General features: G+C 38.1%; 2 protein-coding genes and 1 long non-coding RNA gene across 7 annotated transcripts in view; 2 read left to right on the forward strand and 1 right to left on the reverse strand.

Moving 5' to 3' along the window:
- The window catches only part of LOC139138465 (thioredoxin-like), an 82,984-nt gene that overhangs the window by 12,654 nt on the left and 56,868 nt on the right, over positions 1-13,462 (forward strand). The window lies entirely within an intron of this gene.
- Positions 4,797-5,347, reverse strand: LOC139138463 (uncharacterized). The gene is made up of 2 exons (XR_011553616.1): positions 5,157-5,347; positions 4,797-5,001 (listed from the first exon to the last, which is right to left on the reverse strand). It is a non-coding gene; the product is annotated as an uncharacterized lncRNA (long non-coding RNA).
- LOC139138464 (uncharacterized) lies at positions 8,636-11,256 on the forward strand. 4 transcript variants are annotated; one of them, XR_011553618.1, is made up of 5 exons: positions 8,636-8,921; positions 9,283-9,525; positions 9,851-9,927; positions 10,532-10,741; positions 11,115-11,256. XR_011553618.1 is itself a non-coding variant. In XM_070706851.1 (3 exons), the coding sequence occupies exons 1-3, from the start codon at positions 9,239-9,241 to the stop codon at positions 10,627-10,629; spliced, it is 462 nt and encodes a 153-aa protein (XP_070562952.1). In that variant the 5' UTR covers positions 9,166-9,238; the 3' UTR covers positions 10,630-11,093. The 4 variants fall into 4 exon arrangements, 1 of the variants encoding a protein (XP_070562952.1); XR_011553619.1 differs by lacking the exon at positions 9,283-9,525; XR_011553617.1 differs by lacking the exon at positions 8,636-8,921 and having other exon boundaries at positions 9,166-9,525.

The raw sequence follows: 13,462 nt of genomic DNA on the forward strand, positions 1-13,462 counted from the left end.
ATCAGTGATCCTTCTGTTTGCCTTGCCTGTTGAGTTGTTACCATTCCCATTTTGTGGGAATTAAGACTAGTTGTGTTGAGGCTATGACAGCTTTAACGTTAGCGGGTGTGGCCCTTCACTGGTCCCTTTATAATATGTCACCTCTCACCGTTTCCAAATCGTAAATCCCAACCCTCCACTTGCTCCAAGTTTATGACTTTGAGGAGGCTGACACGATAAGACTTATCGTGCAATTGTGCGGACCGATTACTACACACATACATTAATGTGATTGCTTTTTTGTGTGTGTAAAACTTTGGAAATCATACAATCCGAAATAACTTGCAATATACGGTGATTTCACGATCGAGCCGTTTGAAAAAAATATTTTGATATAATACTATTTTATATCAGTGAAGCTGTAATTGTCACTGTTTGTAGATTTACAACAGTTTGAATCGCTGTCATACTGCAGTAAATACGAAAGTGCATGCCTGTTGTCGTCAAAATACTATAAAATGATGTCAATATAAACTTTGCTCTTCCTGAGGCTAAGTCTACAAAGTAACCAAACCAGAGGGCGGACTTTGGTAAATTTTCCGTATATTTCCATATATTCTCAACCAGGAAACATTTCTTTGTGTATGAATTAATTATTCTGCATTTTTCAAGAGTCGCAAAAAGGTGATATTACCATCTTGAGTGCAATCTTTCGACTCTACTCTCATATGCTCAACTGTCCGTGAGCTTGCGCTGTTTCTCGTATAAAAACTGAATATGTATTCATTATACGGTTAATATCTACCATTTTCTATAATATACATTTTCTTTGCCCATAAAATTCTGCCTGTATACACATTCATAAGAAAACAATTCAAGCATCGGAAGCAAAACACTGCAATTTCCCCAATGGTTCGCGCTCGCGCTCGCGCTCGCGCACCAACCCAAACCCCCACATACGCTCCACGTACAGTACTCAAATTTCGTAAAAAATCCAGCGGTATTACTTTTTTACTTCATTATTATCAACATGACGTTTTCCATAAACGTGAATGAGAAGATGTCCATGAAACCTGTGAGCCCGAGTATAAAAACAAAAGAAATTTTAGTACACTCGTTGAGAACCCCAGGAAGACTGTTTTCAGCGAGCTTCGTGCTCTATACATACGACCGATACGTTTCTGAACCTTGAAGGCGTAACCATATGAAACATAGGAACAATATGACTGAAATAAACATTGGAGACTTATGACTTCATTAACAGTAACTGTTCAATGCGGTATCAAGCGATGCTTTTTGAGCCGCATTTCATTGCGTGTTGAAGCCACATTTATCTATTGAAATAATAATTAATATAAGTATTATATAGAAATAATAATGCGAATAATAATAGGTTCAATTTCCGTGAAAATTTCACCATAAGGGTATTTTGGGTCGAAAAGACCAAATATGATATCAATTTCACTGCCCCATGTTTCCATGGTAACCATTTTAGGGGTTGAAAATTTCAGTTTTGCTAATATCCCATGAAAAGTTACTTTGATTGATATGAAAATTACCTAGTGGGGGAGTTCGGGTCAGAGAACACAAAAACAAGACTTATCTTAATGTTTCGAGTTGCCATGGTAACTATTCTGGGATTGAAAATGTTACTCTTTCACTAATTCCTATTAAAGAACTATTGATTGATGTAAAAAAATCATAGTAAGGGTTTTTCTTGTTAGCACACCAAAACAATCACACTCATTTTAATGTGAGATGTTTCCATGGTAACCATTCAGGAATAAAAATTACCAGTTTTTCAAAGATTCCACCTAAAATCCAGTAACCGACAGAATATGTTATAGCAAAGGGATATTTTGGGTTAGAAAGACCAAATATCCAGTGTAAAAATCCAGTAATCAACAGAAATATTACATCAAAGGGTTATTTTGGGTTAGAAAGACAAAACATGGTATCAATTTTACTGCCCTGTTTCCATAGTAACATATTTGCGTTTTAATATTTCAAAGTTTTCCAAATTCCATTAAAAGTAATCCCAGTTACTATGCAAATGCTCTCCTAAGTGTATTTATCACAGCATGAACTCCATCTTCATTTCTGTTTCATGTTGCCATGGTAACCATTTAGGTAACCACAGGTTTTTTTATTTAAAACCATGCATATTTTAGATCAGGGGTATCTTTTTCGTTAACCAGACAAGAAAAGGCTATTTTACGAGATTCTGCCCATGAAGTGAATTTTTTAGTCTTTTGATGTGTATACTTGCACACCTTTAATACCCAAGGAAACAGGTATAATAGACGACAGTGGGACTCAAAAGTTTTGTGACCTATTAACAACCCATTTCACTCTCAGAGTTGTATGCAAATTTTAAAAGTCGCCATGACAACCTGGCAACAACATGGCCTTTTCAGCACTGAGACATACTGTAGCAGGGCTAAAAATTGGCCACGGCCCTTCTGCCGGAGGAGGCATAATTTCTGTGTCATTGTGATTGATACATTATTATCAAAATGCAACGAGAATGCGTTTTATTGGCCATCGTTTCCTGTGCCTGTCATTCAAGTAGTCAGTTCAGATATTGAAACTTTGTTGCAAAGTTCCACCGCACGGCCGGTCGTCTTCGTAATTTCCAGAACAAAGTCACATTATGTGCCCAGCTGGGTTGACTGCATTATCTACCTCGTCCCGAAGTGACGGACGCATCTTTCAACCTTCAGCTTGGTGAAAAACGCATTTATTGATTCGCCAAAGGCCTGTGGATTCGGTTATTTTTGCACAAGTGCTACATGGACATAGGAAAAAGTTCGACTCACCTAACCCTCTCGATTGTTGAATACAACCACGGTCCATGATGAGAGTTTTCGAATAAAAAACTGTAGCCGTGCTCGAATACAAATGTCTTCTCATTAAATTACGTCATTCTTGATATACAAGAGTTAGCATTCCAAACCTGTCACCTTTTTTTTGAGAAGGGCGGTATTTCCATCTGAATGATTGAACGACGTGAAACGCAAAATTCCATCGCATATCCGGCAATATGTGCACTGTACAGTAGAGTGCAGGTACGTATTTTACAGTATAAGCCTATACTCCACAAAATGGCCACAGACGGCGTGAACTTTCTGAAAGGATTTCCTAAACGTCCTCCTTGGTACCTTAGAGACTTACATGTGATGTCCTGGAAAGTATTCTCTGCAGTAATTCCAGTTTCTGTTAACATGCACACATTTTATAGCTCAACGACATGATAGCGCGAGACAGTTCTACGGCACTATACACATTCTCGCGCTCCCAGGCTCAATTGCGCATGCTCATACTTGCAGACAACGTCACCTGTGTTTTGCTTCCGGCGCGGCCGACTTGGCAACTTAGGTTGAGCAAACAAATAACGAACAGCCGAACGCTCTCTCAGTGATGGCGGCCTTCGCTGATCACTGCGTCTCACGTGACTAGCTAGACGCAGCACGAAGTAAGACGCAGATACCGGCAAACCGCCATTTTGAAATGAGACAGTTTTTGGTCTCCCGGAAGTTGTTGATTGCGCATGCCCGCACATAGTGCATCATTTTTTATCGCGTGCTTTTTAGTCTAGTCTGGTACCTGCCAATATTTCAAAACTTGTAAGAATGTTAATTAAATCCTCGATTAAATTCTAGCCACGTTCGCTGTGATAATTTTAGCTTTACTTCAAAGTAAAATTGAACAGCCAATGACAGCGCCCCATGATTCAACCAATCAGATTTCGTAATTCGATACATGGCGGTTTCCCGTTACCTGCCTCTTTGTGCTTGTCACTGAGGCGGGGACCAGCCAAATGGCGGCCATCGTATTGTGTGCATACCGAGACGATCGCTCGCCGTGCGCGTGTTGTTCCTCGAATTCTGACCCATAATCATTTAAAAAATGCATTCAAATGTGATAGTGAAAGCTGTTGTCAATTAATAAGGTAGCATACTCAGCATAGCTGGATGTTTATCGCTAGTTTACCTTTGACCTCGCGACATTTGCAGGAGAAGTTTCTTTGCACGGACAACTTGCATAACCCTTATAAAACTCACATACTTATTTAAGTTATCCATAAGTCTGTAAATAAGTCTGTATATAAGTTGTTTTTGTGGCAGATACCTACTTGTTTCGTTACAGACTTGTTCCTTTTGTCTATGGCCAAAGTTAGGTCTGTACATACTACTAAGTATGTGTATAGGCCGAAAAATGTAAATTAGCTAGGTAGGCATCGACCATACAGACCTAAAAATTAGCATAACCACTTAACGATACATACTTAAAGCGCGTAAATATAAGCAGGTAAAATTGGTATGTAAAATTTACATATATTAATTAGCATATATAAGCAGGTAAAATTGGTATGTAAAATTTACATATATTAGCATATATACATACTTCTTGACAATAAGTATGTATGTTCTTAAAAATTAGCATACATGATGCCTATATATTCAAGTCTCGATGCATGAAAAAATTGCAAAACCAGGAATTGACAACAGTGATGCAGCCACATCCAACATTTTATTTATGATCATAATTATCATGCTTCTAAACTTGATATACCAGGTCAACAACTGAAAAATGGACAGTGATACCCAAGACATGGGAGCTTCCAGCAGAGTTCATGGGACAGTGTACATAGTAGCCTTCCCAATACTTCCATCCATTACAAATTTACTCGGTTCAGAATCATTTTGTAATGAACTGTAGTGGATAGACTTGCCATGTAAGAAACTAAAAATTAGTCTTACCTCAACATAGGGAACAAGACAGCACAAGAAGCAACAAGACAACACAAGAAGCAGTTCTCTGATGTCAAGTTTGCAAGCTCTTTATTTCATAGTGGAAGGGGAGATTCATGTGAAAAACCCAACAGAACACGTCTTAAAGTCTGCATTTGATTGTTCACATTATCAAAAGTTGTTTTTGATGCCATCCTTATACTTTCCGATCTTGTTCTGAAACTTCACATTGGTCTGTTCAGCTTCTTGGCCTTTGCCCATAGATACACTGAGAATAAAAATGATAAATAACAGACAAGGATGTCATTATATGTGAAGAGTGAAATTGCTTGTACTTCGTCGACTATCCTTAATATAAAAATTCATGGAAAGAGCATTAATGTGCTTAAATGAAATTATAATAATTGATATAAAATAATTTACCTTCTGATAAAAACACTCATGACATATCTATAAATTATGTTCGTTGTGATTACCAAATCTTTTTTCAGCCTCATTTTCCCCATTGATTAGTGACACGCCATTCCAAACTACAACTACTGACCGGTGGTGATAGGGGTTCGGCACATCTCAAACAGAAGAAATGTCAAAAAGTATCCCTTTAAAGTTTATAATATTAATTTTTGCCAACACCGTCCGTTCGTTTCGTATACTTGAACAGGGTTCGCCAAGAATGACATCAATGTAGCGTGACTAAAGAAGTGAAAACTGCGAAAATTACAGAGACAACTCGTGGATAAGGCGGGACGATATCGCGGTCGATCTCAGAATCGGTCATCCAAGGGCCATCAACGCATCGTAAACGCTGTTTGTTGGTTTTAAATCCATAGTTAACCTGTACATACCCTGAATGATTATGTCCTACGGTAATTTTACGCGAAACTGTGTCAAAATCAGAGCGGAAAGAGGTGACGATTTTCTCTCTCACTCAAAACGTCCTAACGTCCCACCAGTGCATATCAGATTTAATTTGCCGCTTACGATTTGACCCGTGACCTTTTGGCAACTTGACCAATCATAAAGAAATCTTCACATGATCTACAATAATCTGACCAATCATAAAGAAGTCTTCACATGATCTATGACATCATCAGGCGTGATTCTAAAGTCCTGGGTTCAAAGTCTGATGACCCATGTGACCCACGCACTCAGCCAGCTAGCAACGTGATCGAACACAGCTGTATGCGAGCTCGCGTTTGAAAAGCTAAAACGACAGAAAATCCATTACATGTAAACCTTTACCAGATCATCACAACGCTCTGCAAAAACGTCTCCGACATACAAGTCTCGTGACTTACAAACTTGGCTCGATGATGACTTTCATCGCGCACGTCCGGTGTGAGTCGATGTTGAAACTATGCTTATTACGCTGGGATATAGCTGCCTGGCATCATACGTAGTCGTAAGCTTTCAATCTACTCTGTGATCGGACTCGTAGTTCATGTTTGAAAGGGCCCGGTAAGAAAACACAAAAGAACCAGATATACTTTATTTTTGAGTTGCAGTTCTTTGAAAGACTAGGCTTTTAAAGGGAGATATGCACGTGAAATAAGTTCAACCATATTTTACGTCGAACTGAACGTTCATTTTTCGCAAAGCGTTTTTTGGCAGATCGTCCATGTAGCCGACACGGACACGAACTGTCTGATCGTTTTTTGTCTTTTTTCTGTAGAAACAGTTACGCTTTCAATGAGAACTGATCATTCGCAAAACGTACATAAAAAGTCAGTGATTGATTATCTGTACCGATCAAAGTCAAATGGTAGTTTTTTTCACACAATTTGTTGAACTTCAAAATCAAAATCAACTATCACACATTTCCGAATATTCAGCGTATTTATTGCGCAGACTTAAAATACGCGACACCGGCCCAAAACAACATAAGTCTGTAGGAAATTAAACGTAATTGTTTATTTTGACCAAGTAGATAACAAAATAAGTTGTTATGCTCTCCGGACGTCAAACAATTAGGTATGTATGATCACAAAATAAGTATGTATGAAGTTCCAACCACTTATTTTCCCAAAAATAGGTCGTTTTGGGTCGGTACAGACCTAATCACTACACAGTAACTACTTGATAAGTCGTTCAGTTTTCTACGGGAACATAAAGCATGGATGTTTTTTACATCCATGCATAAAGCATGGCGGTCTGTAAGTATTTTCATTAATGTGTTGTGTAATTTACGAGGTTCAGATTTTAAGTAAATCAATTCTAACAAGATTGAAACCGATTTAACCGTGTCCGCAGTGATTTAATCTGTACATTTCATGGCGTGATTTGTCATGGGTTATTTTTTATGCGTGTGGGTTTTTATTTCCGTCCATATGTGCGTTGCAGTTGAGCCATGGATGTACATCCATGGTTGAGCATAGTTTTTCGGACCATCACGCATGTCTCCCTGGTAACGGTTTGTTTACACACTGGCATATTTTCTTGCGCCTTTTTCAATCGTCTGTTGGCCTAGACTGTGAAAATGTCATTCGAATTTCATGCTCGTGTGCTAAAAAACCGGTGTCGTATTTGTGCACGGAAAATAAATGGCACAAGTTATCCATGCTCCAATTTTATCGTGGAGTTAAAGAATTGTTTCAGAGTACAGTTTTAGTGAAGACATTCTGATGTTCACCCGTCCAATTTTTTATGTCTCTGTAAGAGAGTCATGCTTCATGGCAGCAGGCAGAAAGCAATAACAAAACCTATCGGCCAGGGACACACGTAGTTAAATGGTCCAGACACTGTAGAGTACGGAGATGTGCGGTGTGTGATGCATTGTGTAAGGCAGGAAAGAAAAAGAAAGAGTAAAAACAGGGGCAGACCAAGTCAATACCAAGGCAGTGACATTTCTGGTATCACTGGCAAGGAGACAGGAAAGACGGAGAAACTACAGAGTGAAACTCATGGCAGTACAAATCTAACAGCAGCTGTAAAACAGAGGGCAGGAAAAAAGATGAGAAGATTCATTCCCTTGCAGAGACAGAGGTTCAATGATCTCATTGAAGAAATGGAGTGTCCCATTTGCAAAGACATAATAGATGGACCAATACAACTTTTGCGTGATGGACCACATGTGTTTTGTGCTGAATGTTTGTGTCAGTATTTGCAAGTTTCTTCATCCTGTCCTGTGTGCCGTCTCTCTATTATGTGTGAATCTATTGTAAGTCCCCCATTGCCTTTGCAAACATGCTATCAAATGCCACAGTCACATGTGATTATGGGAATGTCGGTTGTAAATCAGTTGTGCCACTGCAAGATCTGCAATACAACACGGAACGGTGTGTTTACCAGTCCATTGCTGGAGACCACTGCTTCTCGTCAGTGAGCACATTTCCCTTCAGAAGCCACCCTACTCCAGTCCCCATTCCTGACACAATCAATACCGAGACATCAAATGATGAAACATCAACTTCAGGGATAGGCAGAACAATATATGTGCAGTGAAGGCCGCAGAAATTGTATTGCAGAATGTATCAGCGGTGCATATGCTGCTACAGTATGAAGAAATGGAAACAACACTTGTCAAGAAAAAAATAGAAGCAAACAGAAGTGATGATAGTTCGATAAAGATTAAAACCAAGGGCCAGGTGAGTTTTTTACCAGCATTACTCTTGCTGATCTATACCCACATATCAATATACAGTTAGATTTTGGAGTAAATTCTTCTGATAAAGCTATCATGGAATATGATAATTTGTAAATTTGTATTTGTAATAACATTTATTTGGTTTTGTAGTACATGTGTGACCTGGTAGTGGTTCAACAAATTAATTTCATCAAGTAATGAGCTAGTCCAATTTCATGAATTTATCACCCACATATACTTTTGAAAGATAAATTTGGTTTTTCAATTTTTGGTGTGATTTTTTTCAGCCATTGGGTTTAACATATGCACCAAAGCCACGAAAAACAACCTCAGAAGCTAGCACTAGGACAAGACATCAGAGGGTGTTGCAGTTAAGTCAGAGGAGAGACATTGTCAGTGGTGGTGATGCGATGCTGCAGCTGAGTGAGAGGAGGTGTGACACCAACAAAAGGACAAGAAGGAAAATCCTCCAGATCTTGGGACTCACTCCTGACATACCTCCAGGTGCTGGCCTTCATTTGGAAGTTGCTATGGGAACAACATGGGCTGCCATGAGGAAATTACGGCGTTACTTCAAGGCATGGCATGTGAATATTGGAAGTGAGGTATGTTATGCAGGTCATTTTCCCCCACACTCATCAAGGTCACTGTCCTTCTTGACCTCACAACCATGAATTTAATAAGTTATGTTTGGAATTTTCTGTAAATTTAATTAGTTGTGTAACAGAGAGAATTTTAGAACAGTAATTAGCATGTCAATAAAAGTTCTAGATTATTCTTATATGCTCTTATATGAGCACATGAGTATTAATATTGGGACAGCAGGCTTGCAGTCAGACTTTTGGGATTTTGTGCAAACTCTATTATGATCATGTAGAGAAAGACTGGATAAGTAATCTTGTTATCACATATTACTGAATATATGTGTTACTGTTGTTTTTGCATCTTGTTCATATTTGTCTTCAGGTCTAGCAAACTTACCTGGCATGGTACAATACCTACCAGTGAAATTTGGATAAAGTTAGGTGGGGACAAGGGTCAGGGAACCATGAGAATGGTTTACCAAGTTGCTAACATCAGTAATCCAAATGTAGCTGATAATACAGTGATTTGGAGTACATTTGCAGCAACTGATTCCTATTACAATTTAGAAATAGCTTTAGCTGTTAATAGAGGTCAGGTAGACAAACTGGATGGCACAAAGTGGAAGTAAGTCTAAACATGCATACTGTGTTTTACTAAACAATGAACAGATTGTACCATATATCTATTTGGTACAATATTTGGAACTTAAGATACATACATATTGGTTATCCAAGTTTAATACATGCATTATACTGCTGATCCAAAAATCTGAAAAACAATGTGCAAATCTGACCAAACTTATGCAGCATAAATATGATACCTACATTAAATAGTACAAAAGGCAAAGTTGTTTTCTTGCATGTACAAAATGCATTGATGTGTAGAAACATGGGCATTAATTTAGAATGGTGTGGACAATTGTCTTACATTCCACTTTGATTTATTTCAGGGACAAGACACTATTAGCACGGATGATGAGAGATTATGAGTATCTGGCCAAGAGTTATGGATTGTCTGGACCAAATGGTATGAAATGTATACTTGCATGCTATGATTTATACATAAGAAAAGTTGAGGCACTGACAGGACAGACAGTTTATTGTGTACACTTCAGTTTTACCTATGATTTACATGTGCACGTCCTTGACCTATCAGTTTGCAATATGTGCGACTGTTAATAATCAGCATGCATTGTGTATGATATGCTGTAGAACACAATTGTGATAATTTGTTGTAGTTTTTCGTTGACTTAAGACATTCACAGCTAACATTGATTAGTCAGATAAATTTAAAGGAAGGGGTACACAGTGGGTCAGATCTTGATAAATATTTGCAAGCTATTGACAAATGATTGTTTTCCTCTGTAGAAATTCTTGTGTTTATTTCTCAATTTAATTCTTACACATAGTATTAATATGTATACTGGCAATGCAAAATGTAGTAACCATGAATTTCTTTGAAATAAATATTTAAATTGATAAGTTTGCATATTACAGGTACATCCTCTCCAAGAGTTCACACATGCATATCAAATTGACTTCATGAACACCAGTCATGTCTATACCTACGAAGGTTTTTAAGTAATTATGTCAGTTTTGTTCCTTGTCTTCCTCACATTGAAATATATTAGGGACATATTTTTTGCGTATGCTGTGTGATCAGCAAGGAACAAGCACAGTTGCCGAAGGAGGAACACCCATTGTCATCAATGAAGAAGAGAACCCTTGATGATATCAGAAAGTGTCACAGTGAATTTCTTTCAACTGGTGGAATCCTAAGGCATGCCATGCAGCACTACAATAGTGTCAGAAAGCCACTTTTCAATGTACCACTGCACAGAGTATGTACTAATCAATTCAATCCACTATGTTGTTTGCTTCCATTGACCAACTAAACATATAGCTCTGTTCTGTTTCAATCAGTTCACTTTACCTTTCTCTGAACAGTTCAACAGACCACACTGTGACCTATCTACATGTATGCATGCCACTATGTCCATAACGGTGTGCACAAATAGAAGTTTATTAGTGAAGCTATATGCGAAAATAAGTTGACAATGAAGGCAGCACATATGTCAGCATTTGTGATCAATCTAGTTGTTGTATATTTGTATGTAGTGTTTTCTTCATAAATAGGTAGGTATGAACGTTACAAGATATTGTCATACATTAAAAGTAAAAGATACATGTGCTAACCCTTATATTTTATCACAGGTTGCAGTCCCAGGGTTGCACATCAGTCCTGGCTTGTTTTAAAAGTTTTTCACCATGATGGAAGCTAGCTGTGCAGTACTGGATATCAAGATCATCACGACTCTGGAGAGAGATGATGACATTGATGAACCCGTGCTGAAGCCTGCTGGAGCTGGATTTGACACATATGTAGCCATGTTGAAAAAAGTTGAGACATTACAGTGTGAAGCGAAAGAACTCCAAGAAGAAGCTAAGACCTTGGCTGATAGTGTTGAAAAGGCTCTCCTTCCTGATGATGACTGTGACAATGATGATGATGATGATGACGACAACAGTGAAGATGATGACAGACCGCCACTAATGACCTTGGGCAAAGTTAAAAAAGCCCAGGAGAAAGTGCAGGAACTCAGTGAAGAAGCTGACAGGTTAGTATTTATGAATAGAAGACCATACTACATTAACAAAATAAAAATACATGATTTTGTGATAATTTTGAAATCTTGTGAGACACAATTAATTTCAGTGGCAGTGAGTTGCTAGCCAAGTCATTATCAAACTGGAATAGTTGCCATGTTAAATAAACATGTAATGTTTGTTTAGCATGGTGTTAAATTTCCTGTATCATGTGAGAACACCCACAGATAACCTGTCTAGCAACCTGAGATCTCAGAGGGTCTCCTTCATCTTTGAAAATGCCATATTGATACCAGAAGTAAGATCATTTTTGTGATGATAAGCAATAACATTGTAAATCTCAAGTGCACAGTCATGTCTATGCTGCATTTTCAGAATTTTGGCTTGTGCACATTTGTAGTGCAGTCATTTCCAGACAACACAGTGTTTATCTTTGTTTTCTTAGATATCGGAAGCTACAGACGTTAAAGCGAAACTGCCAAAACAATGTGGTTTTGTAGTCTGCGGTATTGACCAAGCTCTGCAGTCATTTGGTGTTGGACGTCATTCTTACCATGGGCAGGCATTCATCGGAAATCATGTGAACGAGTGCTGTAAAGTATGTGTTTTACAACTGTAAACTGTTTTGTTGCTGAAGTCACTAAAAGGTTCAGTATTCTGCTTGTCATGATTTTCAAGCTTTCAGTGTCAGATTTATTGTGTGTATATATATACTACAGAAGATGTATTTCGTCTACATTATTTTGACCTACTTTCAGTGAAACAACTCTGTTTGCTTCTTGAAAGAAAGTTATCATATCCTTTTTTTTATTTTTTGTGTTTCAAGAAGAAACATTCAAACGTTGTGCAAGAGCGTCATCAGGACCACAGCAAGAATATGCCCATAGCTGAATGAACAGGCTGCACACATTTGTGGTCTGTATAAGCCAATATTTTCAAAATTTGCAGCCTGCCATAATCTTTAGAGTACAAGCAATAGAATGTCAGATGAATATATTAGCATTCTCAGTTCAAACATATCACATTTAATGGCATATTACAGAGAACACTTTCCTTATGAAAGTGTACCCCCAAAATGCATATGTTAGAAGATCATGTCATCCCTCAGATTGAAAACACAGGGTTTGGCTTTGGTTTCCTCACAGAACGGTGTAGAGAGTATCCATCATGAGATTAGGAAGGGAAACATATCACATTTAATGGCATATTACAGAGAACACTTTCCTAATGAAAGTGTACCCCCCAAAATGCATATGTTAGAAGATCATGTCATCCCTCAGATTGAAAACACAGGGTTTGGCTTTGGTTTCCTCACAGAACGGTGTAGAGAGTATCCATCATGAGATTAGGAAGGGAATGGACCGGTATAGTAAAGTACCTGGCCATAACGGTTTAAAGAAATTAGAACTTATGGTAAGGGAGCATAATGTGATGACCAATCCCAGTCATGTGAAAGTGCCAAAAACACAAAGGGGTTCATACAGAACCAAATAAGCAACGTGAAATAATGATGGCCATAGTGATAAAAGTAAAGATAAATCATGATAAAATAAACATGTAAAGAACAAATTAATTAATTCAATAACAAACCAATATGTAAATAAAAACATTGAAATCTGGTTCTTTCTATGAATCATATTTTTACTAAATTGATGCTTGTATTTTTAGTCCCCAAGATACCGTCCGGGGGGACTTATAGGTTTGGTCATGTCCGAGCGTGTGTCAGTGTGTGCGTTTGTCTGTCCATGCATCCGTCTGTTCACGCAGATATCTCAGAGATACATGGAGCGATTTCATTCAAACTTGGTACAAGGATTACTTGATATGTCATACATATGCACGTTGCTTTGTTACCTCGTGTGATATGATCCAATGTGGCCGCCATGCGGCCATTTTATTACAATTCTTTTATGTACAGAGCCATAACTCCGACATGTTTCAACCGATTTTATTAG

Source organism: Ptychodera flava, chromosome 8 (genome assembly GCF_041260155.1).
Source record: "Ptychodera flava strain L36383 chromosome 8, AS_Pfla_20210202, whole genome shotgun sequence".
Lineage (NCBI taxonomy): Eukaryota > Metazoa > Hemichordata > Enteropneusta > Ptychoderidae > Ptychodera > Ptychodera flava.